The sequence below is a fragment of the Lissotriton helveticus genome, chromosome 3_1 (assembly GCF_964261635.1).
Source record: "Lissotriton helveticus chromosome 3_1, aLisHel1.1, whole genome shotgun sequence".
Taxonomy (NCBI): domain Eukaryota; kingdom Metazoa; phylum Chordata; class Amphibia; order Caudata; family Salamandridae; genus Lissotriton; species Lissotriton helveticus.
In genome coordinates, this window is record NC_136061.1 from 2,122,407,859 (window position 1) to 2,122,435,759 (window position 27,901).

A 27,901-nucleotide genomic window follows, 5' to 3' on the forward strand; every position below is an offset into this window, starting at 1 on the left:
AACCAGAATGTCATCCTGGAAATAGACAACACCTGACAGTCCCTTAAACATGTTGGACATCATACGTTGAAAAACACTCGCAGCCGAGGCTAAGCCAAACGGCATATGAGTGAATTGAAACGTGCCCTCGGTCGTGATAAAGACAGTAAGAAATTGTGAGTCAGGGTGTAATCTAATTTGGTGGTAGGCACTTCTTAAATCGATTTTTGGGAACCCCCCCTAAAGATTGCAATAATTCATTAATGTTGGGAAGGGGAAAAGTATCAGTGATAATTTCCCGGTTGAGTGATCTGAGGTCAATACAAAATCTCAGACAACCATCCGATTTGAGAGTAAAAACTACAGGAGAAATCCAAGGAGAAGCTTCAACTGGTTCAATGACCTTTGAGTTCAATAAATCCCTTAACAAGTCTTTCAAACCTTGTCTCACAGACAAAGGCACCCTCCTAAGTTTATGATGAATGGGGGTGGAATTGGATTTTAAAATGATTTTATGAAAATAATTTTTAACACAACCCAATTCATCTTCAAACACTCTCTGTGCAGCTTTCAAAATATCATTGACCTGAATGTCATCCTCAATTACCATAACTACATCAGGTGATCTGGGATTGATAATGATATTCAAGTCAAACTGGTGCATCCTACCCAATATTGGTGGCCCATCTTTAGCAATATAAACTTTGCCCTCAATACTCCTAGTTTTGAAAGCGATGGTACCAAACATATAACCCAGAACATCAATGGGTTGACACTGATACCCTACCGGACTGATATCTTTTTTAGACAGAGAAACATCATGCCCCAAAGAGGTAAAAATAGATTCGGGAATGATTATTATTATTATTATTTTTTTGGTAAATTTGTTTATTGATTTTCATTAAAGAATACAAAATACAATCATATTGCAAACAGTAACTCAGACCATTACATTTCCGCATTCATTATCCATGTGTAAACATTACATGCGCAGTTTCTTGAACAATTTAGTAAGGGTAATCATTGCTGCCCAACATCTATGCATACAGTGAGTGACAGTTCTGGAATTACAGTACCTCATCCATATCTATGGTGCGTATATAGTCTGTAAAGAAACGCCAGTAATCTTTCGGTCTAGATCTAGTTGGCAGTTCCTCTTCATACGTCAATAGACGATCCCTGGAGACATATCTCGAAACCATTGGATCACCTTTGGGACTTTCGTGCTTCCCCAACATTGAGCAATTTGACGCTTTGATAACAGTAATTATTTGGCACAGAACTTGCGCTTTTCCGCTTTTACAGTCGGCAATATACCTAGCAAGCAGCATTTTATCGTGCATGTTATTGCAGTTCCTACCATATTAGTTATGTTTGTGGACACTTCCTCCCAAAATGCTTGCACTTTCTCACAGTTCCATGCCAGATGTAGGAAATCAGCCCCATCTGCTCCACACCTTTTGCATGTCGCCTCTTCTTGTAAGCCATATCTACGTAGTTTAACTGGTGTGTAATATGTTTGGTGGACATATCTGAAGTTGCCATTAGGCGTGAGTAATTTTACTAATGCACATGTTGTTTGCCATTCCTTCTCAGTTAAAGGATCAGCCAACCATGCATCCCATCTCGATTTGGCTTTATCAGTAGTATACGGGATTTCCGCCTGTGCTGTTGTATAGAGTCTCGATACCAAATGTGTAGTGTTGGAGGTCGTCAATATAAGTTGAAGTGTATTTAAACTTACTGGTTCAGCTGGGTAATCTGTATACAACTTTTGTCTCGCCCTCTGTAGTCTATAGTAATTGAATTTGAACATTAAGGTTTGGTTTTGCATGTAGGTGAGGTCCCGCGCCTGCCTGAATTGCCCCTCATGAAACAATTCTCCCATTGTGTGGAATCCTACCTTCCTCAGTAAATCCATACCGACAGTCTCCTCAGTCACCGATAGCTCCGGATAGAAGTGTAGCGGCAAAGCTGGTGCATACAACGGCACTTTATGCGCTAGTTGTCCTAGCTTTTGCCACGCTTTCACTGTAGCATCGATAGTGTTTATGTCTTCGGCATGTAACGGTGGAGGTTTATGTGTTATTATGGCTGTGAGTGGCACGGGTAGTGCATCTCCCTCCTCCACCGCAGTGTGTGTGAGATATGGTATTTTGTGGTACCAGTAAATCGCAAATTGCGCTTGGGCGCACAAGTAATATAGTAAGAAGTCTGGGACACAGAAACCTCCTTTCTCATAGGGTAACGTTAGCGTTCTAAGTGCTACGCGTGCCTGTTTTCCTGCCCATATTAATTTAAGTATCAAAGACTGTATGCTTTTAAAAACTGCACTCGGGATAGGTATGGGTATGTTATTAAAAAGGTATAGGAATTTAGGTAGGATATTCATTTTCACTATCGAAATCCGGTCTGCGAGTGAGAGAGGTAGTTGTATCCAGCGGTCAATTCTATCTTCTAAGGTAGAAATAACTCTACCGTAATTTGTGCGGATGACCACTTCAGGATTCCTATGGTACCAGACCCCTAGATACCTTATAGGCTCGGTCTGCCATTCCAAGGGAAATTCATTGTCATGTGGCGCAGTCGTGTTCGTTAAGGGGATTACTGATGACTTGGCCCAGTTTATTGTGAGGCCAGAATGCCCTCCAAATTTTATGTATTCCCTTAACAGCGGTGCCAAGTTTTGAGCGGGGTCACGGATGTATAGGAGCATATCATCTACGTATAATGAGATATGTAGAGGTCTTGAAGGGAACTGTAGCGCCGACTGTGTTTCTGCCGAACCAGGCAGGCCAATGGCTCCAAGGCCAACGCGAATAATAAAGGCGAAAGAGGGCACCCTTGTCGTGTCCCCCTCTCGATAATATACTTGAGCTCATCTTCTAGATAGGTTTGGTGTTCAGTGTGCGTTTGTCTCAAATCCCCCAGAAGTGCTGAATCGTGTGTGTTTTCATAGAGTGTCTCTAGCTCTGTCATGCGAGATTCACACCTCTGGATCTGTCGCCTTATGTCACGTAGTATCCCCACCGATGTACTAATACATACTCCACGTATAGTGGCTTTAAACGCCTCCCACAGAACACCCGGGTTCTCTACTGTAGATTATTTGAATTGAAAATAATCCTTTATTGTTTTTAAGATAGTGTCAGCGTAGACTGTGTCTGTGAGGGCCTTGGCATTGAATCTCCACGTGAATGGAGGCGGTGTATAATATGGTATCTGGAGTGCAAGCAGTATCGGGTTGTGATCTGAGAGCACCCTAGGTAGAGTTCGTAATTCCTTCGTCCATAATAAGGTGTTATCCAATCCCAGCCAATAGTCTATTCGGGACCAGCTATTATGAACCATGTTTATATGTGTCGCTCCTGTAATATCCGTGTATCTTTGCCTCCATATATCTCTCAGAGGTACATCTGCCATAATATCTAAGACTTTCGCTCTAGCTTTCTTGTGTGGTTCTGTAGAATTTGCAGAGCGATCTGTTTGATCTACCAGCGCCACATTGAAGTCCCCTCCCCACAATATTTGCGTATCGCGCAGATTGTGCATATGATTCCATAACTCTTGGAAGAATTCCGGTGTGTCTACATTGGGCCCGTATACATTAGCTAGTGTTATCCTCTGGCCCCTTAACAACCCTGTTAGTATGACGTACCTCCGATTCGGATCCAATATCACCACACTCGTTTTGAAATTTGTTCCCTTCCGTATTAACGTTATGACCCCTTGTGAATATGAGGAATAGTTAGACGCGTGAGTTGATTCCGCTCATTTCGTGCCTATAGTGTTATGAGTGTTAGGCGCAATATGGGTCTCCTGCAGGAATGCTATATCTATTCTCCACCTATTTAAACATGCAAATATCTACCTAATTCTTTTCGGGTTCGGGTTCGTGAAGCCCCGTACGTTCCATGTTATGAGATTCAGATGTGCGTTCCTATCAACTTTCACTGTTTGGGCCATTCAATAATTTGTAACATTTCCACAGCCGTGTTAACGTTATAGTGTCTATTCTCAGCATTGTCATACCCTCTAGACAGCACAACACCCTTTACAGGCAATCGTCTAACAACATGAATGTCAGCAATGCATCTTAAATGCTTTGGTCTTTGAACTTGAACAAAACCCCTTACCCACCCATCCCCACCCACTTCAGCAACCCAATCCTGCCGAAGCCGCTTCCCCCATTTAACAACCCTTGATAACATAACTTGTACGGGGATCACCCATGTGGAGGTCCGCCGAGGGTACACTACACCATCCAACTGGATGGGGGCAGATCTTCACTGTGTTAAGGAAACGTTTACTTTGGGAATTAGGCCAGTAATCTATCATATCTCAACTGCACCCGTGTTTTAACAATATGACAATATAACGCAGCAGCACCACTCTATTTCTTCATGTAATAACTGGCAATAAACAACCCCCCTGCCTTCATCATTTTAAACGTTAGGCTTGTAAAGCAGCACTGATGTGTGACTAGTAGCAACATGTTACATGCAGCAAACTTGGGAGTTCGATCTCCTCGTGGAGTCTCACATCTACAACACAGTTAACCCGACTTTCAGCATGCGCCAATATACGTGTTACACTTAAACTGTTCCAGGTGCACTCAACACCTCCCAGACAATGTGCTGCACAGTGTCGTATCTCTAACCCTGCGTTTCTCATATGTGTTGCAGTTCGTGCAGATCTATACAGTCTGGTCCATTACATAGTGTCACATGCATGCTCGCTGATCCAACTGGGCAGTCTAGAGAGCACGCCTTAGGCCTTTATTTTGGCTACACACTCACCACTGCCTTCACCATCGTCGTCGTCAAAGTCTTACCCAGGTGAAGCTTATCCAAGTCACACATCGTTAATACTGCTGGTCGGCTATCACTGCTTATATTCACCATTGTAGCACCAACCTTCTAGTCAGAATCTTGCCTCCGTTCTCTGTTTTCCGCGGTTTTATTCTGTTTTGACACCTTCTTTATAAAATCTTGAGCTTCCTTGGGACTGGAGAGAATAGACGATTTCCCTTCCCACGTTACCTTCAAACGAGCAGGATAAAGCATTGCATAGTTTATCTGCATAATTAGTAATTTTGCTTTTGCCGCCGCGAATTTTCTTCGTGCTTGTTGTACTGCGATAGTGTGGTCAGGATAGAACTCCAACTTGTTCCCTTGATGACTTATCAGCCCTTTCTCACGTGCAAGTCGTAGAATAGTATCTCGATCCCTATAGTTTAGCACACGAGCCACAATTGGCCGCGGTGCAGCGCCTGGAGGTGGTTTTGGCGCGAGCGATCTGTGTGCCCTTTCGATGATAAAGATCGACGATAATGCTTCCGCTCCAAAGATGTCTGTACATAACTGCTCGATGTAAGTCTCCATGCGGCCTGTATTTGTCGATTCCGGTAGTCCCGCTATCCTAACGTCATTACGTCTGGAACGAGCCTCCAACTCCTCTGCCTTGGCCTTAATCATGTCGAGGACTTTTTCCATACCATTACACTTGCTCGTTGTAGCTTGTGACTCGTCCTCGACCGCCGAGATACGCGTTTCAGCCGTGTCCAGCCGCTCCCCCTGTTTGTCCATGCTCGCCGCCATGCTGTCCACTCTACACGTTAAGTGGTCCAGCTTTCCGTTGATGTCTTGCAGATTTGACTGTATGGCTTTTAGAATGGCTTCCATATTGCTCTCTGCCTGCGTATCCGAAGGTCGACCGCCCTCCGCCTGGTCTCCAGCTCCCTTCGGTGCCTTTTTGGCTTCAAAAGTGATCTTGGGTTGCTGCCTGTCTGGTCTCACCATCATGGAGTTCTATGTGACCTCGTCTATCTGGATGGACCGTTCCTATGTCGTGCTCTTTGCTATTGAAAACCAATGCGACGGCTACTTGTGCTCGCAAACACCTCCCTGTTTAGACTTGAGATGGCGGGGCTGAGCGTTATAGCGTCCCGATATGCGCCTCCTACGCAGGAAGTTGGCTTTTATTTAAACGGCTCTGGGCTGATAACGACCAGTCTCACCTAGCCCACAACACCATGTTCCTCCACCTGTCGTTGCGACCTCGTCGTTATGCGTTCAATAGGTGGGGTTCCTAAGGCAAGTGACTGGGAATCCGCCCATTGTCATTACCCACTGCTCCCTTTGGGCCACCTTTAGCGCTGTTGGCCGGAAGGCACTGGTGACGTTCTCTATGTGACACAGAATCTCCTTCATCAATTACATATACCGATCATGGGTGGTTCGCTCAGAGTCGCCTGTTCGCCAGTTCTCTCTCCCAGCGTTGTGTCGTGTAGTCCTCCGTATGGTCAATACCCTCCCTCAGTATAAGTCACCAGCATGTGTGGATTTACGCTTGTGCTAGCACCGCTTTTTCCCTGTTTGTGTAAGGGTGTGGGGTTTATGCCCATGAGTCTAATGGCAAAGCTGCGTACCTCCGATTTCTGCAGGTATTGACTCTGGTTGTGCGTTCCATGGCCGCCATTTCGTGGTCCCAGACGACTCTGTGTTCAAGTGGTGCTGCGTTGCACTGTGCGTGCTGTTCTCTTACTCGTTTGTTTAATGACCCACGTGTTCTACAACTGCTGGCCCTTTACGTGCCATACTATGTTGAGAGTTTAAATTGGGCAGTTGTAGTCTCACAACTCCATCACAATCGGGTTGTTGCTGTGTTTATGGGCACCGCCATTTTAGTTCTCGCTTCCCTTACAGTCCTGTTCCCTGCGCTTCGTCATTTAACATATTTGCGCCTTACCGCCACTTCACAGTGCATCGCGCATAAATCCGATGTTCGATTAACCGATCAGTGGCCCATCAGTTTCAGTAGGCGTTTCACCTTACGATGTCAGGAATACGCTCCGATCATTGCCTTGCTGGCGGCCGCCATCTTAGCCTCCGGACGCTGTCTGCTTCTATCTCCGATTTCTCCTTGAAACGCGGGTCTGCAGGTACGCAAGGTATTGTGTCCTAGTCTCGGTAGCTTCCCATTTAGTTTTTTATGCCTGATACCTCAGAGTCCGGACATTGAGGGCCCAAATTCCCGCAATGTTGGTGCGCCCCCTAGCGCCTCCAGATTCGGGAATTATTGTGAATAACGAACCTGAATCGACCATGAGAGAAACATTCTGCCCACACACCATGAATGCAGCAGAAGGTCTTGTTAACCTTAAAGAATCATTGGTTTCACCCACCACATTGTCATAATTTTCTTGAACCATTAATACTCTATTGACCACCACATTAACTTTAGACTTAAATTTTTCGGAACGGTCAAAAGATTTGATTTTGTCACCACTCTTGCCCTGTTTACACATCCTGAAATAGTGACCCTTGCGACCACATTTCCTACATGTTTGATCTAAGGCATAACATTCTTTAAAATCGCCCAGATGAAACTGACTCCCACAGCGCCAACATTCCTTACCCTTGACTTTGGAAGGAAAATTAGTGGCATTATTTTTGTTGAAATGTTTTGAGACAGCATTAACCTCAAAACCATCCTCATTATCAACAAACTCATTATTACCAATCTGTGAAGAATTTTTATCCCTGCATTCTAACTCTTTTATGCACTTCTGTGACTCCTCTATCACTTTTGCCATGTCTATCGCATCTCTTAAAGATGGATCTTTCACAGCCCACAGTCTCTCTTGGATCTTCCTGTGTCGACATTGAACAATGATCTGATCACGAATAAGCTCATCGGTCATGTTACCAAAACAACATTTAATGGAAAGTTCACGTAATCTTGACACAAAGTCATCTATACTCTTATTTTCGGCTTGAGGTTGAGTGTAAAATCGATACCTTGCCATGACCAAATTAACTTCTTTTGCAAACCTTGTCTCAAGTCTTTTGAGAGCTCCTTTGTAGACATTGTTCATAGGTTGACCATTGGGACCTAAATCTACCAGTAAATATTTAAAAATTCTTTGACCTTCATTGCCCAAAGTACTGAGCAATAGCGCCTTCTTCCTTTCAGGGTGAAAATTCTAGAGCTACAATATAATTATCCAACATCTCTACCCAGTTCTCCCAATCTATCATTGAAGTGCCCGGAGAAGAGAGAAACATTGGAGGCATAACTATATTTGAAGCCATAGTAAAGAAAGAAATTCAGATCTGAGATTGTAGTAGACCAAGCTAATGCAAAGTACAGTAAAATAATGTACAATGAGTCAGAAAAGAATGAGAGGCATACACAATAAAGAAAGTAGGTACAAAAGAACCAGAATATTAAAAGTCACCGTAAAATGTTAACCTATGATAAGTCTCGAAAATGAAGAATAAACACAGGAGGTGTGCAAATCACCGTAAATAGATCTGCAGACACATAAGCGGAAAACGAGCCAGTAATGGTGTGCAAATCACCGTACGTAGACTTGCAGAGAAGCCACGATGAAGCCAAACGAATACTTGGACAGCTTTGACTAAAATGGCGGCATGTTAGGACGTAAGACGTAGCTTGAAGTATGCAGAGAACAAGCTCTGTTGACAGAGCAGGCTGCGCGTTCTAAACAATGTTCCTCCAAAGACGCGCTGTACAAAAGTTCATCCAATGGCGTGCATGGAATGCAAATGCGCTTCAATGACGTCTAAACAATGCCCCTTAGTGACGCGCTGTGCGTGAGTTCATCCGATAGCATACAGCAGAGAGCGCACGTAAATAAGATGAACAGTGCGCTTCAGTGACGTGCAATGTGTGCCAGTGACACCACTTCAGCCCACCTGTCAGGTGGCTCGAGACAAGTGTCGAGGGCTTGTGATAGGCGCTAGTGCACGGAATAAAGTTTAAAAAAAACAGTACCTTAGATGAAGACAATGCTGAAAAGCATTCAAACTGGCAGGGAAATCCACCCAAACAGAGCAGGACACAGATCCGCTCAGAGGCGATCGACGATCACCAGGTTGCGACCAAATCCAAATCCAGACAACAAGCAGCACAAAGGAGGATTATCGCCAAAAATGTTGTGTTGCTTCGTGGCCTCGAGAAGAAGACAGACTGGCAATAGGAGCGGTATAAGGTGAGTTTAATTGCAGGAATCAACCTGGCATCCGACCACCTCGACAGCCCAGTGCAACTGTCGACCATCGAGTGCCGTCAGCCCAACATTCGAATACAAAGAACATAGAACATATTCTGAGCGTGCAGAGAATGCTGTGAGACTTACAACAGGTAAGATACCATCATAACAGTGTCCCCCACCCACAGGCTGGCATCGGGCTTAAAAGTTGCATCCCCAGATCCTGAAATTGAACACTCCCGGACCTGTGAATACTCAGAAGAAGATCTTCCCTGCTGTATGAAGTCTGAGGGAATTCTGGAGCAACATTCCTTGATCCCAGAACCCCAGAAATGACTCCAAGTGTCAGTTGAGTGACCTTCAATGTGAACTAAAAGGATACAACAAGCTCCAGAGGCCTTTCCTGCTTTCCAGCTGACTAGACGCAACTAGACCTGACCTGGTCCCCTCCGCTGGCCTCAGTGGGAGTGAGTCCTGGCCCCCAGGTGCTGTCTTAAAAGGTTCTGCACCCTTGACTGGAGTCAGAGTATGCTTCCACCTGCTTAATTGATTGTTTCACCTGGTCCGACTCAGACCCTGACAGAGCCATGCAGTTCTAAACCAAAGGCTTCATCGGATCTGACGTCGAGCGGCATAGATCCTGTAGAGCCACACTGCAAAAGCTCTTGACGGGAAGCCTCAGCAGATCTGGTACAGAGCCTTGCAGAGCTGCGCAGCTCCTGACATAAAGCCTCACCAAATCCCATGGGCAACATAGAGTGACGCAGAGCCTCACAGAGCTGCACTGTCATCACATCAAATTTTCTGAAGGTAAAGCGTCCAGTGAGACAAACCTGCTCCTGTATCCAGCCCATACTCCTTCACACTTGGCTTAAACTTGTGACTTTGCCCCCGTCCCCTGCAACTAGATCTCTGCAGTTGACTCTTTGCATCTATTTAGCACTACTATTAACCATAAATGTTAAAAATGCATAACTTAGGTACTACTGATTGAATTGTTTTAGTTTGTTGTAATATTATTTATTAAAATGTACTCTGTTTTTCTAAATTGGCGTGAGACTTTTCTTGTGCTGTGTTTTTTAAATTGTTGTGTTATTACTGCTAGATTGCTGCATAAATACCTTGCACATTTTTGGTTTCGTGCCACCCTACCAGAGAAATAAGCACAGGTTGATTTAGTGACTTTTGTGGTTCACCCAGACAAGGATTGTGATTATTATTTGAAGTGGATTCTCGCTCTTTTCAACCAATAATCCAGTTTCTTACAGTTTTATATTATTATGTCCCTCTCTAATCCAATTCTTCAATTTCCCTTAATCCGCCCGTTTTTTGAGTAATCATTCCCTATTTTCCCACCACTTACCCCTGTCCCTCCCAAATGTACGGTTACATACTATACTTACATATGGCTTTACCAGGGCAAATATCTACGTACAGAAAAGAAGGGAGAGGCAGAGTTGGAGATCACTGGCGGGAGGTTTGTGAATTGCATTCTGAAGTATTGTACGTACTCCGAAATACCTTGTGAGAATAGGCCCTACATTTTAATTATTGTATTTGTAGTAAATTTCACAGTAAAATACATATTAGTGATGCTAGAATAGGTCTGGCCAGTTGTTGGACTAGGCCATTTTTGCAGGGTAATTCCCCAACTTTTTGCTTCTTCCTCCTAATTGTTCCTGACCTGTTGTTGGTTTTAGGACTCTGGGCACTTAACCACTGCTAATCAGTGCTAAATTGCATATGCTCTCTGTGTAAATTGGTATTACAATTGGTTCTCCCAGATTGGCATTTTTGATTTACTAGTAGTTCCCTAGTAATGGGGCACTAAGTGTGCCAGGGCTAGTAAATCAAATGCTACTAGTGGACCTGCAGCACTGCTTGTCCCACCCACATGAGTAGCCTTGAAAAGATGTCTCAGGCCTGCCCTTGCAGTGCCTGTGCGCAGTTTGTTAACTGCTATGTCGAAAAGGAAAGGTTAGGGCCTGGCAAGTGGGTGCACTTGCCAGGCCCTAACCTTCCCTTTTCTTACATATAGGACACCCCTATGGTAGGCCCTAGGTACCCCCTGGGCAGTGTATGTGAAAGGTAGGACATGTACTGAGGTTTGTAACGTGTCCTGATAGTGAAATACTGACAATTTCATTTGTTCACTATTGAGAGACTATCTTACTCCATAGGACAGAATGGGGAATGCTTTGTAACATTTTACAAGCATATCTTCGCATAGGGATAAGATAGAAAATTAAAGTTTAGGCAAAGTTTAGGCTCTCTGAACTCAGCATTTAATGACACATCTATTACTAAAGATGATTTTTAAATTGTCTGATTGAAAATCCCACTTTTAAAAAGTAGGCATTTTCTTGTATAACCATTCTGTGTACCTCTGCCTGTTTGTGTATTGACTGTCTGGATTTGGATTGACAGGGGCTGGGGAGGTGCATTCTCTCAAACAGCCACCGGGGAAGGGGGGTTGATGTGTGTCCTGCCTTTCCTGAATGAGTCAGCACTAAGTTGACTAGGCCTGATCTGCATTTAGAGTGGTGGGAAGAGTAGCCCCTGTACCTGAATAGGGCTGTGCCTGCCCTCCGCAATGCTGGCTCCACCCCCCTGTGGTGTGTCTGGAGCAAAGGCTCACACTGACAATGGATGTTGTGCACTTGCAGAGTGCCCCCCAGAACTGGTTTGAACTGGGCTCAGAGCCCCTTGTGCAAAGAGAAGAAAGACATTTTGGGGTATAAGTATTAGACCTAAAACCCCTGAACTTTAGACTACTTCTGGAATCAAGAGGAACCTTTGCCATGGAGAACAGCTGGAGAAAGTGAGGAGAAGTACTGCCCTTGCTGCGTGTCTGGGGTTGGCCTGCAGTTGCCGTTTCTGCCAAGGAAAGGAAAAGGATTTGCTGTGTGCTGTGTCCCCTGCTTGAGGAAAGTCTCCAAGGGCTTGAGTAGAGCTGGCCTCCTGTTTTGAAGTCTCCGGAACACAAAGACTTCACCCCCAGCTCCCCTGAACTTCCGTGCTGGGAGTTCTGACCTGCCAGGAGTGCCTGTGGCTGTGTGAGGCCTCTGCAGGTTGTTTCTGCTACTGGTAGCTGGAAAGCAACACAACGACGAGAAAATGGACTCTTCTTGCAACAGTTTTTCCGATGCAACGCCGTGGTGCGAGAAGAATCTCCCTGCACCGCCACGCTGCTGCTGAAACCGACGCAGCGTCTTTTGCCGCTGCAAGAATCGACACATCGAGGGATCGCGGCTGAAGAAATCGTAGGCCAACGCATCATGATTTCCACGCATCATCCCTGTGCGGCAAGTTTCCCTGACCCATCACCAGTAAATCAGAGTCGTCTCAGAATCAACGCATCGCTCCCCCTACAGACCGGACCCGACGCACGTCTCCCCTGTGTCCAGCAGAACTATCGCATTGCATCTATGAAGATCTCAGTAATTGACACATCTCTTTGTTTTTCGGCTATTCCCATCACTGCAGCTGTTTGGCTTGGTGAATTTTGTCGCAACGGCAGGTACTTTACAAGAAATCACGCATCCATAGTTTTCTACGGACTCATTTGCTAAAACCTTTTGAAATTAATTTTTCTTAATACGTGGATGTTGTATTGTTGTTGTGTTGGGCTTGTTAATTTTAGATAAAGATACTTTATTTTTCTAAACCGGGTTCGTGTTCATTCGTGGTGTTATCACTGTGTTACTGTGAGTGTTGGTACAAATACTTTTCACATTGCCTTTGGGATAAGCCTGCCTGCTTGTGCCAAGCTACCAAAGTGGTGAGCAGGAGTTATCTAAAGTGTGTATCTCCCTTACCCTGACTAGAAGCAAGGGTCCCTATTTGGATTAAGGTACCTTCCTCTGCCAACTAGAGACCCCCAGTACTTGCAGCCTTCTTAACTAACAAAAGCATGGACAGAATTGTCAGAAAATTGTCATTGCAGATGGCACCTCTTGACCACGGTCAGGGAGTCTGGGTTGCCCTCTAACCCACTTGTGATTCCTTGCAATAGACGGTGTCAGAAGAACGTGAGTCTGCAGTGCTCTGAATCAGATACCTTTAATTATCCCTAAATCCACACTATGGGGTCTATTAGGATGGTGGGTCGATCGCCACCGCCCATATGGCGGTGGCGAACCACCCGCTATTTCCGTCCCCCGCCTAATATTCCCCCCCTATATTAAAATGGCAGTGGGGACCCAGTCGGGCGGAAAGACCGTCCGCCAGTTTTCCGCCGGTAGGCATCCCGCCCGATTGCCTACTGGGCGGAAAAGACCTGCAATATGGTGGCGGTGCCTTCCCGGCACTGCCATCCATATTATGATGATAGTGGTCTCATGCCTTTCCATGGCGGAGACCCCGCCATGGAACGGCATGCAGAGAATGCCTTTGGGGGCCTGTTGTGGCCCCCATGGGGTTGAGGGGGTGGGTGACTGCACTTGGGGGGTACCCATGGTACCCACCACATTTACATGCACGAGGTGGCAAGGGACCGCGCGGTACCTGTCCCGTTGGCTTGCACAACATGCCCTTTAACATTGTGGTGGGTGTTGAATACAGCACCGCCCACCACAATGTTAAATATACAGGATGCGACCGCCATTGTGGCAGTCGCATCCTAATTGGCGGTGCGGGACCGCGGCACCACTGGCGGTCGGTCCCAGCACCGCAAGGGTGGCGGGCCTCCGTCCTTATATACCCCTATATTTCCTCCAATGGCCCGAGAGGGGATTTGGTTCACAGTTGGTGTAAGACAAGAAAACAAACTGATTTCTACTGTTTTTCCAATTCCGCATTTGCACTGCATTTTACAGCACACATAGAAAGCAGGAAAATGTTAAAGGATAGTTTTTGTACTGGAAAGGTTCCTTCCAGTACAAAAACTATTGCTTCCAGAACGCACTCACCCTTGCACTATGGCACAAGGGTTTGTGAATTGCACAATGCCATTGTCAGCCTAAAACAAACCAGTGCAGGAAGAGATGAAAACAGATTCATATTTTGGTAGATATGACGCTGTTCTGCTCTCTCCCTTTATCTCAACTTATAAATAATTTGTCAATCTTGGTCTTAATGTGTTGACACACAGCCAGCTGACTACAAATACAAAACATTCAAATTGTATTTGAGTTAGTATAAGGCCAGTGAAGAGGAGTTACATCCAATTTTGAATGGGACACATTGATTAGTATCAGATGACAAGGTCTTGATAAATGGGTGACTGTTTTGGCAAGTTGTCTGTATATGCCTGGGCGGGTGATTCAATGATACTCTGATTCAATCAGTGCTCGTCTGCAGTTCTAATGAATGATTACAGCATATCACTAATGCTAGTAGCTTACAAGAACAGACATGAAAGAGGATGACGTGTTTGTAGTGAACGATTGAAGGTGGTGGGTGGAAAGGAAATGGTGATCTCAATCACCCACGTGCAAATGCGCTCGCATACCTACACGTGCCACTCTATTTCTAATTGCCCAATGTACGTTAGGGATGTAAAGCATATCTGAGAACATAGAAATAGGTCATGAACGCTAATCTCTGTGTCTATTTCAAACTAGGGTCTGGGCTTTAGTATTGTTGGAGGAAAGGACAGCATTTATGGCCCCATCGGCATCTATGTCAAGACCATCTTTCCAGGGGGAGCGGCTGCTGCTGATGGGAGACTGCAAGAAGGTAAAGTGCGATTATATGTGACACCCAAAGTGTTTTGGGGAGCAATAAGCATCAGAGACCAAAATGTATCTCGTCAGGTATTACACTTCCTCCATAATTGACCTTTGCCTGCATTGAACTGTTAGCTAAAATGTTAAGTATGTCTTAAACATATCAAGCAATTAACTAGGCAAACTAGCTCAGCTTCTTTAACTAGTTAATTCAATATTCCCCCCCAAATGAGTACAAAATGTATCTATTGCCTGATGTAATGAGGTTTTCACAACAGCCATCAATGTGGAGTGCACTACTCAAATGAAAAGTATATGTCAACATTCAGAACAGGCTTTATTACTGAAATATCACCTCAAGGGATCTAATCTATTCATGTTATACCCTTAGTGCTGTGCAAAGCTGTCATAAACTAGTTCTTGTCTCTTCCCTACTGCTCAGCTGGAATGTGTGATGACCTCATTGAATGCTTGAGTGCTTGTGTGTGTGGAACGTCAGTTGGTGAATGGAGGCTGAGCAGCAGGGAGGTTTCTCCTGGTGGGGCTAAGCTTTACCTTCTCATCTTCTACTACTCATCTATCCTGGAACTAAGCCTCAATAAAGACATCTTGTTTATTCACCTGGCCTGTGTATCTTCCATTTGTGACATTTTGGTGATGAGTTAAAAGAACTTATGCGTGAGGGAAGGATGACTGTCTTTTAAGGATCTAAGAAACTAATGACTCTTTTTAAGACATTGTAACATGTCAACTGGAACTTCAAGGAAACACCCTGGACAGCCCCACCAGTGACCTTTACTATCTGGAGAGCCTACAGGATGGGCGTTTGTCATCCTACTACTCTAGGAGCCTGCTGCCACCCCGCTGTCACCTGGAAGACATCTGGGTTACTATTGACAGTGTGGGCAGCCTGTCGTGTTCAAGAGTGTGAGAATTAGTACCTGCTCGAGAGGAACCAAGAGTGTTGGAGTGGAACCAAGAGTGTTGGAGAGGATCCTCAACTGTTGCTGTGTACTTGCAAGCCTTACAGAGGAGGTGGGTTTGTTTCATGCCTTGACTTTGTGGTCGTTGTTAGAGAAAGTGCTTCGAGCAGAACCAGTTTGCCAGCACCTTTGGTCCGGAGCCTACCGGCTCTCAATTCGCCAGCCCTGGTAACTCAAAAAGGTAACTTTATTGTACGTTTGGTGCGCTTTGCCAGAGCTATTGGAAGTTGCATTACTGTGGAGCCGTTTAAGTGTTTTGATTTTTGAACTGTGCGCCAGCCGCCCTTTTAAAAAATATTTCCTCGCCTGTGCTAGCACTCTGTCCCTTACCTCCGTCACAGATCCCTGAAGTTCCATAAGGTCATCTCTCTGATGTTCTCGAATCATCATATCTGCTCAGCTGCTCATGGACGCTCTGCAGTGCATACGCGCCATGAGCCACCCGGGCCCATGTCAAAAACGTCCTGCCATTTTGTGGTTAGCCGTGGCTCATGCTATCAGCTGGTGCAAACCCTCAATATGCCAACCACGTTCCCCATGTTTGTTCTTGCGTGGCAACTGCAGCAACGATGCAGCTTCACCGGAGGTATTGGTGACTGTCTTTCATTTTGCCTGGGGTGTTCCCTTGCTTCACAGGTATTTTGTATGGCGGTTCTTCACTGCGATGATGCAATGGCTTTGTGCAGCCTCCACATGGTGCTAAAGCCCTTCATCTTGAACCATGAAGGTGAACTCACTCCATTACCACTGGGTTCGGGTGAGACGTCGCTCACCAGGTCTCCTTCAGTATAGACTGTGGTTTAAGAACTATACCATGCAGATTCGTTTTTATTCCTGTTACTGTATGCGCTTATACACAAAATGATGTGTTCTCAGTTTTTTTCTCTCTAGGGTGACGTTTACCCTTTTTTGGGGAGGTTCTGTGGGCTACTAGTGCCCTATCCAGTTCCAAGAGTAAGCACTCTCTGGTGTACCCTACAGTGTACCCTGCAATGGGGAGGATCTGAAGCCGGTCAGTGCCCCTATTAAGTTTTCTAGGGTGACAGTCAATTGTGTTAGCATTTTTTGCCCTTATTCTGTTTACTCTGCGGTGCACCCTGGTTTGGGGAGGTTGTACCCTGCCATGGGGAGGTCAGTTTTCTAGGGTGACATATAACCTATGGTACCCTGATATGGGGAAGTTGCGTTTAGTGTACCCATTTTTGAGGAGGTGGTGGGAGCGGTTAGTGCTCCGACTCTGTGTTAAATGTAGGTTTGTAAGTTGTGGGGACAGATAGCGCCCCAGTCAATTCTGAAGCATAGAGTGTACCCATTATTTCCTTTGGGGAGGTTGTGGAGACAGTCAAATGCTCCAATTGTTGTTGTTTTTTTTGGGGGGGCAGTCAAGGCCCAATTCTGTTTTCTAGGGTGATGTTTTTATCCTATGGTGTACCCTTCATTGGGGAGGTTGTCGGAGCCAGCAATGCTCCAATTTAGGTGTCTGGGGTGAGGTTTTTCCCAACTGTGTACTTTTCATTTGGGAAGTTGTGGAGTCAGTTAATGCTCCATTTGAGTTGACGCATTCTCTATGGTGTACCCTTCGGAGGGGAGGTTGATTTTTTTCTTTAGATTGTGGGGGCAATTAGCACCCCAGGTATTCTCTCTAGCATAAGAGTGTACCCTTTCACGGGGCGGTTGTGGGGACTGTGTGTATCCCAAAGTCATGTCCTCTCAAATTTGTTCTTCCCCAAGGGTGGGGGATGGGGCATGCCTGGTTATTCTTCAAAGTAGTTATTCTTGGAAGTAGTTATTCTTCTATTTTTCATGATGTTTTACATCTATTGTCTTATGTACTTTGAAGAGTTTCTTTCCATGCTTGTTATTTTTGATTTATTGTTTGTGATGACATTCCCTCTATTGCACTTATTTATTTGCTTTTTTATTCCCTAAGGAAAGAGGATGTGTCATAAACTAGTTCTTGTCTTTTCCCTACTGCTCAGCTGTAATGTGTTTATGGCCTCACAGAATGCTTGAGTGCCTGTGTGTGTGTGTGTGTGTGTAGCGTCAGTTGGTGAATGGAGGCTGAGCAGCAGGGAGGCTGCTCCTGGTGGGGCTACCCTTTACCTTCTTATCTTCTACTAGTCATCTATCCTGGACCAAACCTCAATAAAGACATCTTGTTTATACACCTGGCCTGTGTATCTTCCATTTGAGACAAAATCCAACTCCAGTCCCATATGTGTTTAAAACGTGCAGCTACTATAAAAGAGCTGAGTTAGTTCCTGTGAGTAAACACTGTCATTTGCATTAGAGCGCATCAAAACTTTCATTGTATTTAGCGCTTCCAGCCTTTTGAGGCAGTGTAGTACTTCATCTATAACTGTTTAGGAAACATGGGCCCAATGTATAAATCGAACAGCCTCCAACTAGAACTGGTTTTGTTAGAAATGGAGTTTCTGGTTGGCTAGGGCATACACCAAAGCCAGGCAGAACCCACCACTCTACTCGGGGTAAGGGAGTTACACACCCACGGAGGTTCAAACGCTCACCAGGCGCTACTTGTTTTCTTAACAAAGTATTGAAGAGCTCACCACGCACTGGGATGAAAACAAGAAGCTCTCCCGGTGCTCCTCACTGGATAATGTTTCAGGGGCAGAACACATCACTCCCCAGATGCGGGCTGTAAAATAAAAGCTCCCTACACGCACTTCCTTCTTTTTGTGCAGAAAAAAGCACGAGAACAGCCCGTAAGGTAAAGCACCAAGACAGGTAAAATATGTAAGGCACCAGGAAGGCTTGATGTCCCTGATTTTTCAAACAACCGGAGGCAAGCACACACACGCTCTTGGAGATTTCCCTCTCAAGCAGGATACCACAGCAGGGCAAAAAGAGTCAGTCCTTTTCCTCCACCATAGACAGAAGCAGCAACTGCAGGCCAACCCGACCCTCACTCAGAAAAGGCAGCGCTCATCACACCGTCCTTCGTTCTTCTTATTGGTAGGGTCCTCTTGTTCCTTGAAGTAATCCAAATTCATGGGGTTTTGGGTCACATACTTATACCCCAAAATGTATTTGATGTCTTTGTAGCAAGGGTCTCTGAAACTAGTCCAAACCAGTTCTGCATTCCCTGGTGCTGTATGACCACTGGGGTTGGAGACAGTATTGTGCAAAAGGAGACTATTCAGGTTTAAGAGGCACTCCTTCCACCACTCTAAATGCAGACCAGGTCTATTCAGCCTTGTGCTGAGTCACCCAGGCAAGGCAGGTGTCCAGAGTGAATGCACATCTCAGCTCCTGTCACCCACACACCATTTATTTGGGGCAAAAGTATCATATAAAGGAGGGAAACAGCATGTGCAAAATCAATTTTACCTTGAAATAACTTTCTTAATGTTGTTACTTCCCTAGTAACCTGATTACTAGTAGGGTTGGGTGAAATTAATATTAGTAATTTGTATTCATTCGGGATTCTTCTTATGCTGGTGTCGTGAAATTCCAGAAATTACCCCAATATGCCATGGTGCATAACTGTTTGCAGCAATTGTGTTTTCCATGTTTTTTTGTATGAAATGGGTTATGCATAATTTCGTATAATTTTGCAGCAATTTCATGTAATTATGCAAAATAATGTACACACATTTCACACACCCTTATTTATTATTAAGATTCTTTGCTCACTATACAAACCCTCTCTTTCTTTGACATGCCAGTATCAAATACACATGATTGGATGTCCTTAAACCTGTCTTTGAAAAATAGACTGCCTAGACTCGAGCATCCGCCCTCCTGCTAGGCTTTAAAATCTGCTCTACTCAATCCAGGGGAAAAATTACGATTAGAAAATGGAGGTGTAAGCTTTGAAAGAAACTGATCAGACCCTCCTTCATCACTTTTCTATCCCAGACCTGCAGTGTAAACCTATTTATCAGGGAAAAGTATAAAGAGCCAATTCACAAAAATCACTGACATAAAGTCGACCCTGACAATATCGACATACAAAATTATCGAGACACAAATTTTAATAAAATAAATATCAACTTAAAATCTCAATAAAAATATTTAAAAAAATAAATAAATAAATATCAACATACTATACTTATTTTAAAAAATACACACATATTGAAACATAAATATCCTCAATCACAAGCATCGATTAAAATAATATTGATATCATTAATATTGTTAAAAATAATATCGTTAACATGGACTCTGTGGACACTGTGCGACTCTGGGTGGGCAAGGGAGGGGGAGTTTGGGGGTGGGGGTCTTTTTGAAAAATTCTGTTTTATATGCATAGTCATGTCTCTTACTTGTTATTTTGAAAAGTCAATTACTTCCCGGCTGATGTAATGTTTGATATTGCAGTTGTCTCTGGAGTGCAGAGCCCTTCAACATATGTGCAATTTGACAATAAAATAAGTTTTAAAAAAATTAATAATAATATTGTTAACATTAAATAAACATACAAAATAACACAAATATCGAAAAGAAAAATATAGACCACACAATTATCATCAATACCACAATACATAAATAAAAATACAAATATATCACAAACACACAATATAATAAATATATACAATTACAAATAAAAATACTATGATTAATTACATTAATTCTTACCTTAAATACAAATTAGATACTGGCATTTATTTTAATAAACAAATAATAAAAAAACAGTTAACTGAACATTAATTAGCATCTCCCAAATAAGGAAACAACTGCCAAAATAATTCTAAAACATTAGTAACACCTATAGCTTAAATAAACCAATAATATTTAAAGAACAATTAGACAAACACTATGGGGCCCATTATGATGTCGGGCGGATTGCCTCCGCCAGACACCAATGCCTTGATCCCCCCCCCGCCATATTAGGATGGCGGGGGGGGGACAGCGGCGGACTGAAAACCGTCCGCCGCTTTACCGCCGCGGTCGCCTTGCGACCTCGGCGTTGATGGAATAATATGGTGGCGGTGTCCAATGGACACCGCCAGCCATAATACGATGGCTGAAATTAGGGGCCTTTCCGTGGCGGCAATGCCGCCGCGGAAAGGCAGGCCAAAGGTGGGTGGCCAAAGGGGGGTGGCACACGGGGGGTACCTGTGGTACCCCCCTGCATTTGCATAATTGCAGCAGCAGGCACCGTGCGGTGCCTGCCGCTTCGATTATGCAAATGCGTGCATTTGTTTTTGACATTGTGGCGGGCGGTGCAGTGAGCACCGCCCGCCACAATGTTAACTTGAGGAATGCACCCGCAGTGGCGGGCGTGTCCTAATGCCAATTTCGGGACCCCCGCCATTTAGGCGGGCGGTCCCGATCTCCGTTAGGGTGGCGGGCGGACAAAGTCCGCCCGCCATCCTAATGGACCCCTATATAAACTAAAGAAAAATGAACATTATTTTATGCTACAACAGCAAATACAAAAATAAGGAAAATCTCTGGCGGATTGCTTCTACAACATCAAACAACCACCCTGTTACGGGGTGGGGGCTGGCAGGCTGTACTTGAGGGGTACCTATGGTACCCCCCTACATTGGCATGCACAAGATGGCAGGCACCTCGCGCTGCCTGTCACGTTGTGCCGGCCAATGCACAACATGCATATTTGACATTGTGGCTGGTGCTGCACAAAGCACCGCCCACCACAATGTTAAATGTGCAAAAACTAATAATGCTGTTGAAGGATGGCATAATGCTTTCCAAGCCACAAAAGGCCAAACCCAACTGACACTACATAAATTACTAGAATCAATACAAAAAGAACAAAGCTACCAACAACTAAGACTAGAACAATGTGTAACACAACTATGTCCAAAACTAACTAAGCAAACTAAAACCATGTACGAGCATTTACAATAAAAAGTAAGACTCTACTCAAATACTAGAGGACTAGAATATTTAGAAACAGAATCAAAATCCCTATTTTAAAACATTAACACATAAACATTGAAGAATTCGAATTGTAAACTAAGCTGTTCACTAAACAATTTTAATAAAATTATTTGACATATTAGATATTTAATAGCTTGAAAACTATAAATAACAATTATATAAATAACATTTTCCTCCCACTGTAAATAATATAAAAATAATTTACATTTTTGTAGCTGAAGAAAATCATCCACACAGCCCAAAGAAATCCAAAGCTATCGATATTCCAAAACTTAGTTAAAACACCCAAAACAAAATGGAAAAATATAGCTGTGTAAAACAAACTCCGCCGACTAATTATTCATACAGTAGAACCATAAAAAACCTGAAAAATACATTTAAAAAAAGAAACGCTCCAAGAAAGCCCGAAAAAGAAAGGAAATGTAAAATAAATATTATTTTACTAGAAACTGATACACATTTCTTCTTTTTAAAAACGACATTGTTTTCCCAACAGCAATTCAGAAACTTCGAAAGCCTGTTGGAAAAAAACAACAAACAATCCCTCCCGCACAAATATGCAGTAACATTTATTTTAAATAAACATACTAATAATAAGTTAACACAGTACTCTAAACATAATTTAAATATATATATATATATATATATATATATATATATATATATATATCCAACGAACAGGAAACCACAAATTTGACGGAGGCCACAGAAAGTACTATATATATATATATATACCAAATGAAAACACTAAACTACCAACACACTAACAGTATTACACAAATGCAAAACATTTGTAATGACTTATTATTATTATTAAAACAAACTTGGTACTGCTTGCCAAAAATGGGAAAAACAATGTAATGTTAAAAATGTCACAAAATACTTTGTTAACTTTGTAATATTATTTTTTGATACAAATGAAATAATATTATACAATATATATGATGTATTATCAATTATGTTAATACAAAAATTGAAAATGCAACAAAAAATGTTTACACAATATATATTAACAATACTGTAAACTACATAATTATGCAATTAATATTGACAATACAAAATAAATTATATAACTGTTGCAAAATAAATATATGTGAAATAAATATATACAAAACAGTTACATCTAGTTTGGAAAACATATACATATGTTCCAGCTTCTACATTATAAAAAACCTAAAATTGTTTCAGACTTACTATACTCAAATGTTTTATTTTTTTATAGTTTAAGATGTACCAAATATGTAACATATCCAAAAATAAAAAAAATATTATTATTTTGCTTTATGACAATATATATGAAAGATTGTGAATAAAATAAAAATTATTACATTTCTTTGGTTAAATCTTTCAATAAAAATAAAAAATAAAAAAAGAATATGAATTTGGTTATTCATTACTGTCAATATCAATATTAATTTTCTTATACTATATTTGCAATCAAATAATGGTCTTACATTTAATAAATGTTGTAAATTAAATTTTTAATAAATAAATATTATACAAATATTATACACAATGACCACTAAAACATACATTACAAAAAAAATCGGTATTTTACTATTCTCATTCCAAACTACGTTAACTCAGAAAATGCACTGATCACTAAACATATAAAAAATTATATTCCCACTCCAAGCTATATTAACTCAAGGAACGTGCTGAACACTAAACATATCAAATATACTATTCCCACTCCAAACTATATTAACTCAGGGAAAGTGCCGGACACTAAACGTATAACATATACTATTCCTACTCCAAACTATATCAACTCAGGGAAAATGCTGGACACTAAACACATAAAATATAATATTCCCACTCCAAACTATAATAACTCAGGAAAAGTGCTGGGCACTAAACATATAAAATATACTATTCCCACTCCAAACTATATTAAGTTATATAAACTAAAGGAGGGTGCTGGACACTAAACATAGCAAATATACTATTCCCAATCCAAACTATATAAAAACAGAGAAGGTGCTGGACAATAAAATCATATAATGTAATATACCCACAGCAACCTACATTAACACATAAAAAATGCTACACATTTCATATATATATTATACTATTTCCACTTGTATAAACATATAGAAATTTATACTAACTTTTCAATAATTATTTAGATTTTTTTTAATTTTCAGAATATAATATAATATAATACAAAATACCAATTTTAATATTTTTAAAATTAATATTTACTTACAAGTGTTTTATAAACAAAATAAAAATTCCCAAAAATTTGAAAAAAATATTAAACACAAATATCACACCTCCAAAAATATAAAAACATTTATTTGCATTTTTATAAAATATTTCAAATTTTTATTTATTACACATTTTCCTATTGTATTTTTGTATTGAATTTTTGTTTTACAATCACCACACTTATCCCCTATAAAACAAACATCGAACCACAACAATTTTAAAAATATTAATATTTAAAATAATATTTTTTTAAATATGGTATAATTTTTAGACAACACTCCACAAAATGAACTGCAATAACAAGAAAATGCCACTATTAATGTAAATGTTATGAATTGTTTATTTTTTTATTTGACATTTTACTAATTTTTAAAAAACAATGTCCACTCCCAACATCTATAAACACAACATCACACTATTGTAAAAAAGGTATTTCACATTTTTTATTTTTTTAATTTAAATATTTGTATTAAAATCTTAAAAAACCGCTCACACAATATTTAACAATATATTTTGTATTACTTACTTACATTTTTCCACAAATTAAAAAAACATTTTAAATCACTCCCCACTCTTATCGCCTATGAACCCAACATCCCACACCTATAATGTAATTTTTTTATCATTATAAACAAAGCGTAAAAAAAAACTTTTTAAAACACTCCCCCCCTTTATCCCCTATAAACATCTCGCTCCTAAAACAATTTGTCAATAAAACATATCTAATTTATTCAAAAATATTAAGCTATTTACTAATATATACTATTAAAAAATTACACCTAAAAAATCTAAATTTTTATGACGATATTTCCTATATCGAAATTTTTGACAGCTATATTTTATACAACACACTAAATTGATATTCTTAACATCGATATTACATACCACAATATTTTTGACTGTTGACTCAAAAACACAATATTATTATACAATGATATTTTAAACTCGATATTATGTCTACTTACCATTCGCTAAGCCATTTACAGTCAGAAATATATGTGTATTGCCATTCATGGCTCCATTTACTCCCAACAGCTATCCACAAAAGGGTACTTCTCACATGTTAAGGATTTTATTGTTGTGTAATTCTCCTCCACAAGTCCGTATAATTATACAGTGGTTTTAGTAAACCAATCACAAGGGTTGGGAGGTTTGCCACATAAGTGTGAATATCTATAAACTTGTGAGTTTGTGGCTGTTCATAAATTCCGATCAGAATCCTTTAAACCTAGAAACTATTGAAGTTTCACTCGACTGTTCTAGTGTATGAAAGGGAACTGAACTCCCTCCAAACGTGTTGGGAATGTAGAATAAAATATGTGTTTCCACTTTGTGCAATTGTAAAACCTACCAGCCCAAGCAGTGGCCACTGTTTGCTAGAAGAAGCCACTTACAAAAAGATGCATCTATGTTATGCTCCAGGCCTTTCCAATGACAGGGAGCATATTATGTTATGTATATATCCAGGCAATATGTTTTCATGAATTGGTATGGTGTTAGAATTTGGACACGACCCGCAACGACCGACACGAAACAGGAATGAACCCGACCGATACGTACCCGACATGCACTGTACGATGCAATATGTATGAAACCAGACCGATTCGCACGGAGCCCAAGTCGCATGACCGACACGCCCTGAAAACTTACCTGAAGCGAGAGAGAGACCACCGGGACCGACCCGCATGCAACACAGAACAAAATCAGCGTGATAGACACGGAGCAGGCCGCACAAGCCAACATGAGCGTCCGACTTCGTCAGAAGAACGTCTCCAACATGCCCACAAAAAACAATGGGAAAAACACAAAAAAGGACCAGTCAAGTTATGACAAAGTCAATAAATAAAAAAATAAAAAAACACAGACACACCCACAACGCCACCTATAAAAAGGCAAAAATACACTACTATGATCCTTTGCAAATACAACAGAGCAGCCAGCACAGAACAACTTGAGACACCAACCACAGACACACACAACTCACCCATCACACAACCTACATACCATCAGCACCCCTCCAAAAGCTCTCACACATACACCTACCAAAACAGACACCCACCCACCCACCCTCACTTGTACCCAACCCCCCCACTCACCCACCCACATCACTACTCACCACCACCCATCACCATTACCCCTAAGAAGAATCCACAGTTCACAGACACTGAGCTAGAAATATTGGTAGATGAGATTCTCAGAGTGGAGCCACATTTGTTTGGCACATTGGTACGAAGGACCCCCATGTCACAGAAAACCATGATGTGGGAGAGGATCGTGGACAATGTGAACGCACAAGCACCAGTGCTTCGCACAAAGACCGACATCCAGAACAGGTGGTATGATGTGCGCAGGAGGGTCAAGAAGCTCCTCCAGAAGGAACATGCCTTGAGGGAGCGCACTGGCGGTGGACCTCCTGCCAAACCAGTCTACTTCAGGTCCTGGAAGGAGAAGGTGCGGGACATCCACCCACCAGAGAGCGTCCATGGCCTAGCAGACATACCAGAGCCTGGTGAGTACACAACAAATATACTCAATATTGTGTCGCAATACAGACACATCACCGTTAAGGAGACAGTGAAACCATGCACTGATAGCAAAGGCATAGTAAACAAAAGTCAATCAGCCCAAGACGTGTATGCTAGTCAAACAAACACTATAATGGCCACATTATAGTGATTCGTAAGTCTGTCATGACATGTACATACCTAGCAACAAATAGAGCAAGTCAGTGGCACTAATCAAAGTAAACACTGTCAGACTTTCTTGTCACCACAACCACTATCTCACAGTGAAGCTGACTGACAGGAAGGAATAGTGGGCATGCTTGTGAAGTGAGTGTTTACAAAAGCATGATGGGGTTGTTGTCACAGATAATGCCCCCCCTCCCAATTGGACCATCAACACCTCTCTGAAGAATGCTCACCTCAGAGGGGCTGGAAATGACCTGGAAAGTACTCTGGGGCTGGGCACTGTTGTGGGGAGCACAAGGCCCTGCTGGGAATTGACCACCACCAAACACCAGAACTCCACAGTCAGCCATCTTGTCAGCACAGGCACACACTCTCACAGGGAAGCAGAGTCAGAAGGAGGGAAGTGAGGGCTTGCTGGGAAAGGGGGTGCAGTCCAGAGCATGCTGGGAGTTGCAGTCATTCACAATACCCACCCACCCACATGGCCCAGCAAGTTCACACTGAACCATGCTCACCTCACAGGGGGGGTGGTGAAGGACTGACAAGAACTCTGTGACTGGGCACTGTTGTGGGGAGCACAAAGCTCTACTCGGAATTGGCCACCAACAAACACCAGGACTGCACTGTCAGCCATCTTGTCAGCACAGGCACCCACCCTCACAGGGAAGCAGAGTCAGAAGTAGGGAAGTGAGGGCATGCTGGGAAGGGGGGTGTAGTCCAGAGCATGCTGGAAGTTGCAGTCATTCACAATACCCACCCACCCACATGGCCCAGCAAGTTCACACTGAACCATGCTCACCTCACAGGGGAGAGGGGGTGGTGAAGGACTGACAAGAGCTCTGTGACTGGGCACTGTTGTGGGGAGCACAAAGCTCCACTGGGAATTGGCCACCAACAATCACCAGGACGGCACTGTCAGCCATCTTGTCAGCACAGGCACACACCCTCACAGGGAAGCAGAGTCAGAAGGAGGGAAGTGAGGACATGCTGGGAAGGGGGTGTAGCCAAGAGCATGGTGGCAGTTGCAGTCATTGCCAATACCTACCCACCCACATGGCCCAGCAAGCCCACACTGCACCATGCTCACCTCGGAGGGGGTGGAAATGGACTGGCAGGACCTCTGGGACTGGACTCTGTTGTGGGGAGCACAAGGCCCTGCTGGGAATTGACCACCACCAAACAACAGAAGTCCACTGTCAGCCATTTTGTCAGCACAGGCACACACCCTCACAGGGAAGCAGAGTCAGAAGGAGGGAAGTGAGGGCATGCTGGGAAGGGGGGTGTAGTCCAGAGCATGCTGGGAGTTGCAGTCATTCACAATACCCACCCACCCACATGGCCCAGCAAGTTCACACTGAACCATGCTCACCTCACAGGGGGGGTAGGTGGTGAAGGACTGACAAGAACTCTGTGACTGGGCACTGTTGTGGGAAGCACAAAGCTCCACTGGGAATTGGCCACCAACAAACACCAGGA

The 27,901-nt window shown here is 42.8% G+C and overlaps 1 protein-coding gene across 1 annotated transcript in view; it reads left to right on the top strand.

The window, feature by feature from the left end:
• IL16 (interleukin 16) overlaps positions 1 to 27,901 on the top strand; it is a 534,450-nt gene that overhangs the window by 267,232 nt on the left and 239,317 nt on the right. The window contains exon 6 of the mRNA XM_078683325.1: positions 14,563 to 14,677. Coding sequence (XP_078539451.1) covers positions 14,563 to 14,677 — 115 coding nt within the window. The remainder of the gene's footprint in view (positions 1 to 14,562; positions 14,678 to 27,901) is intronic.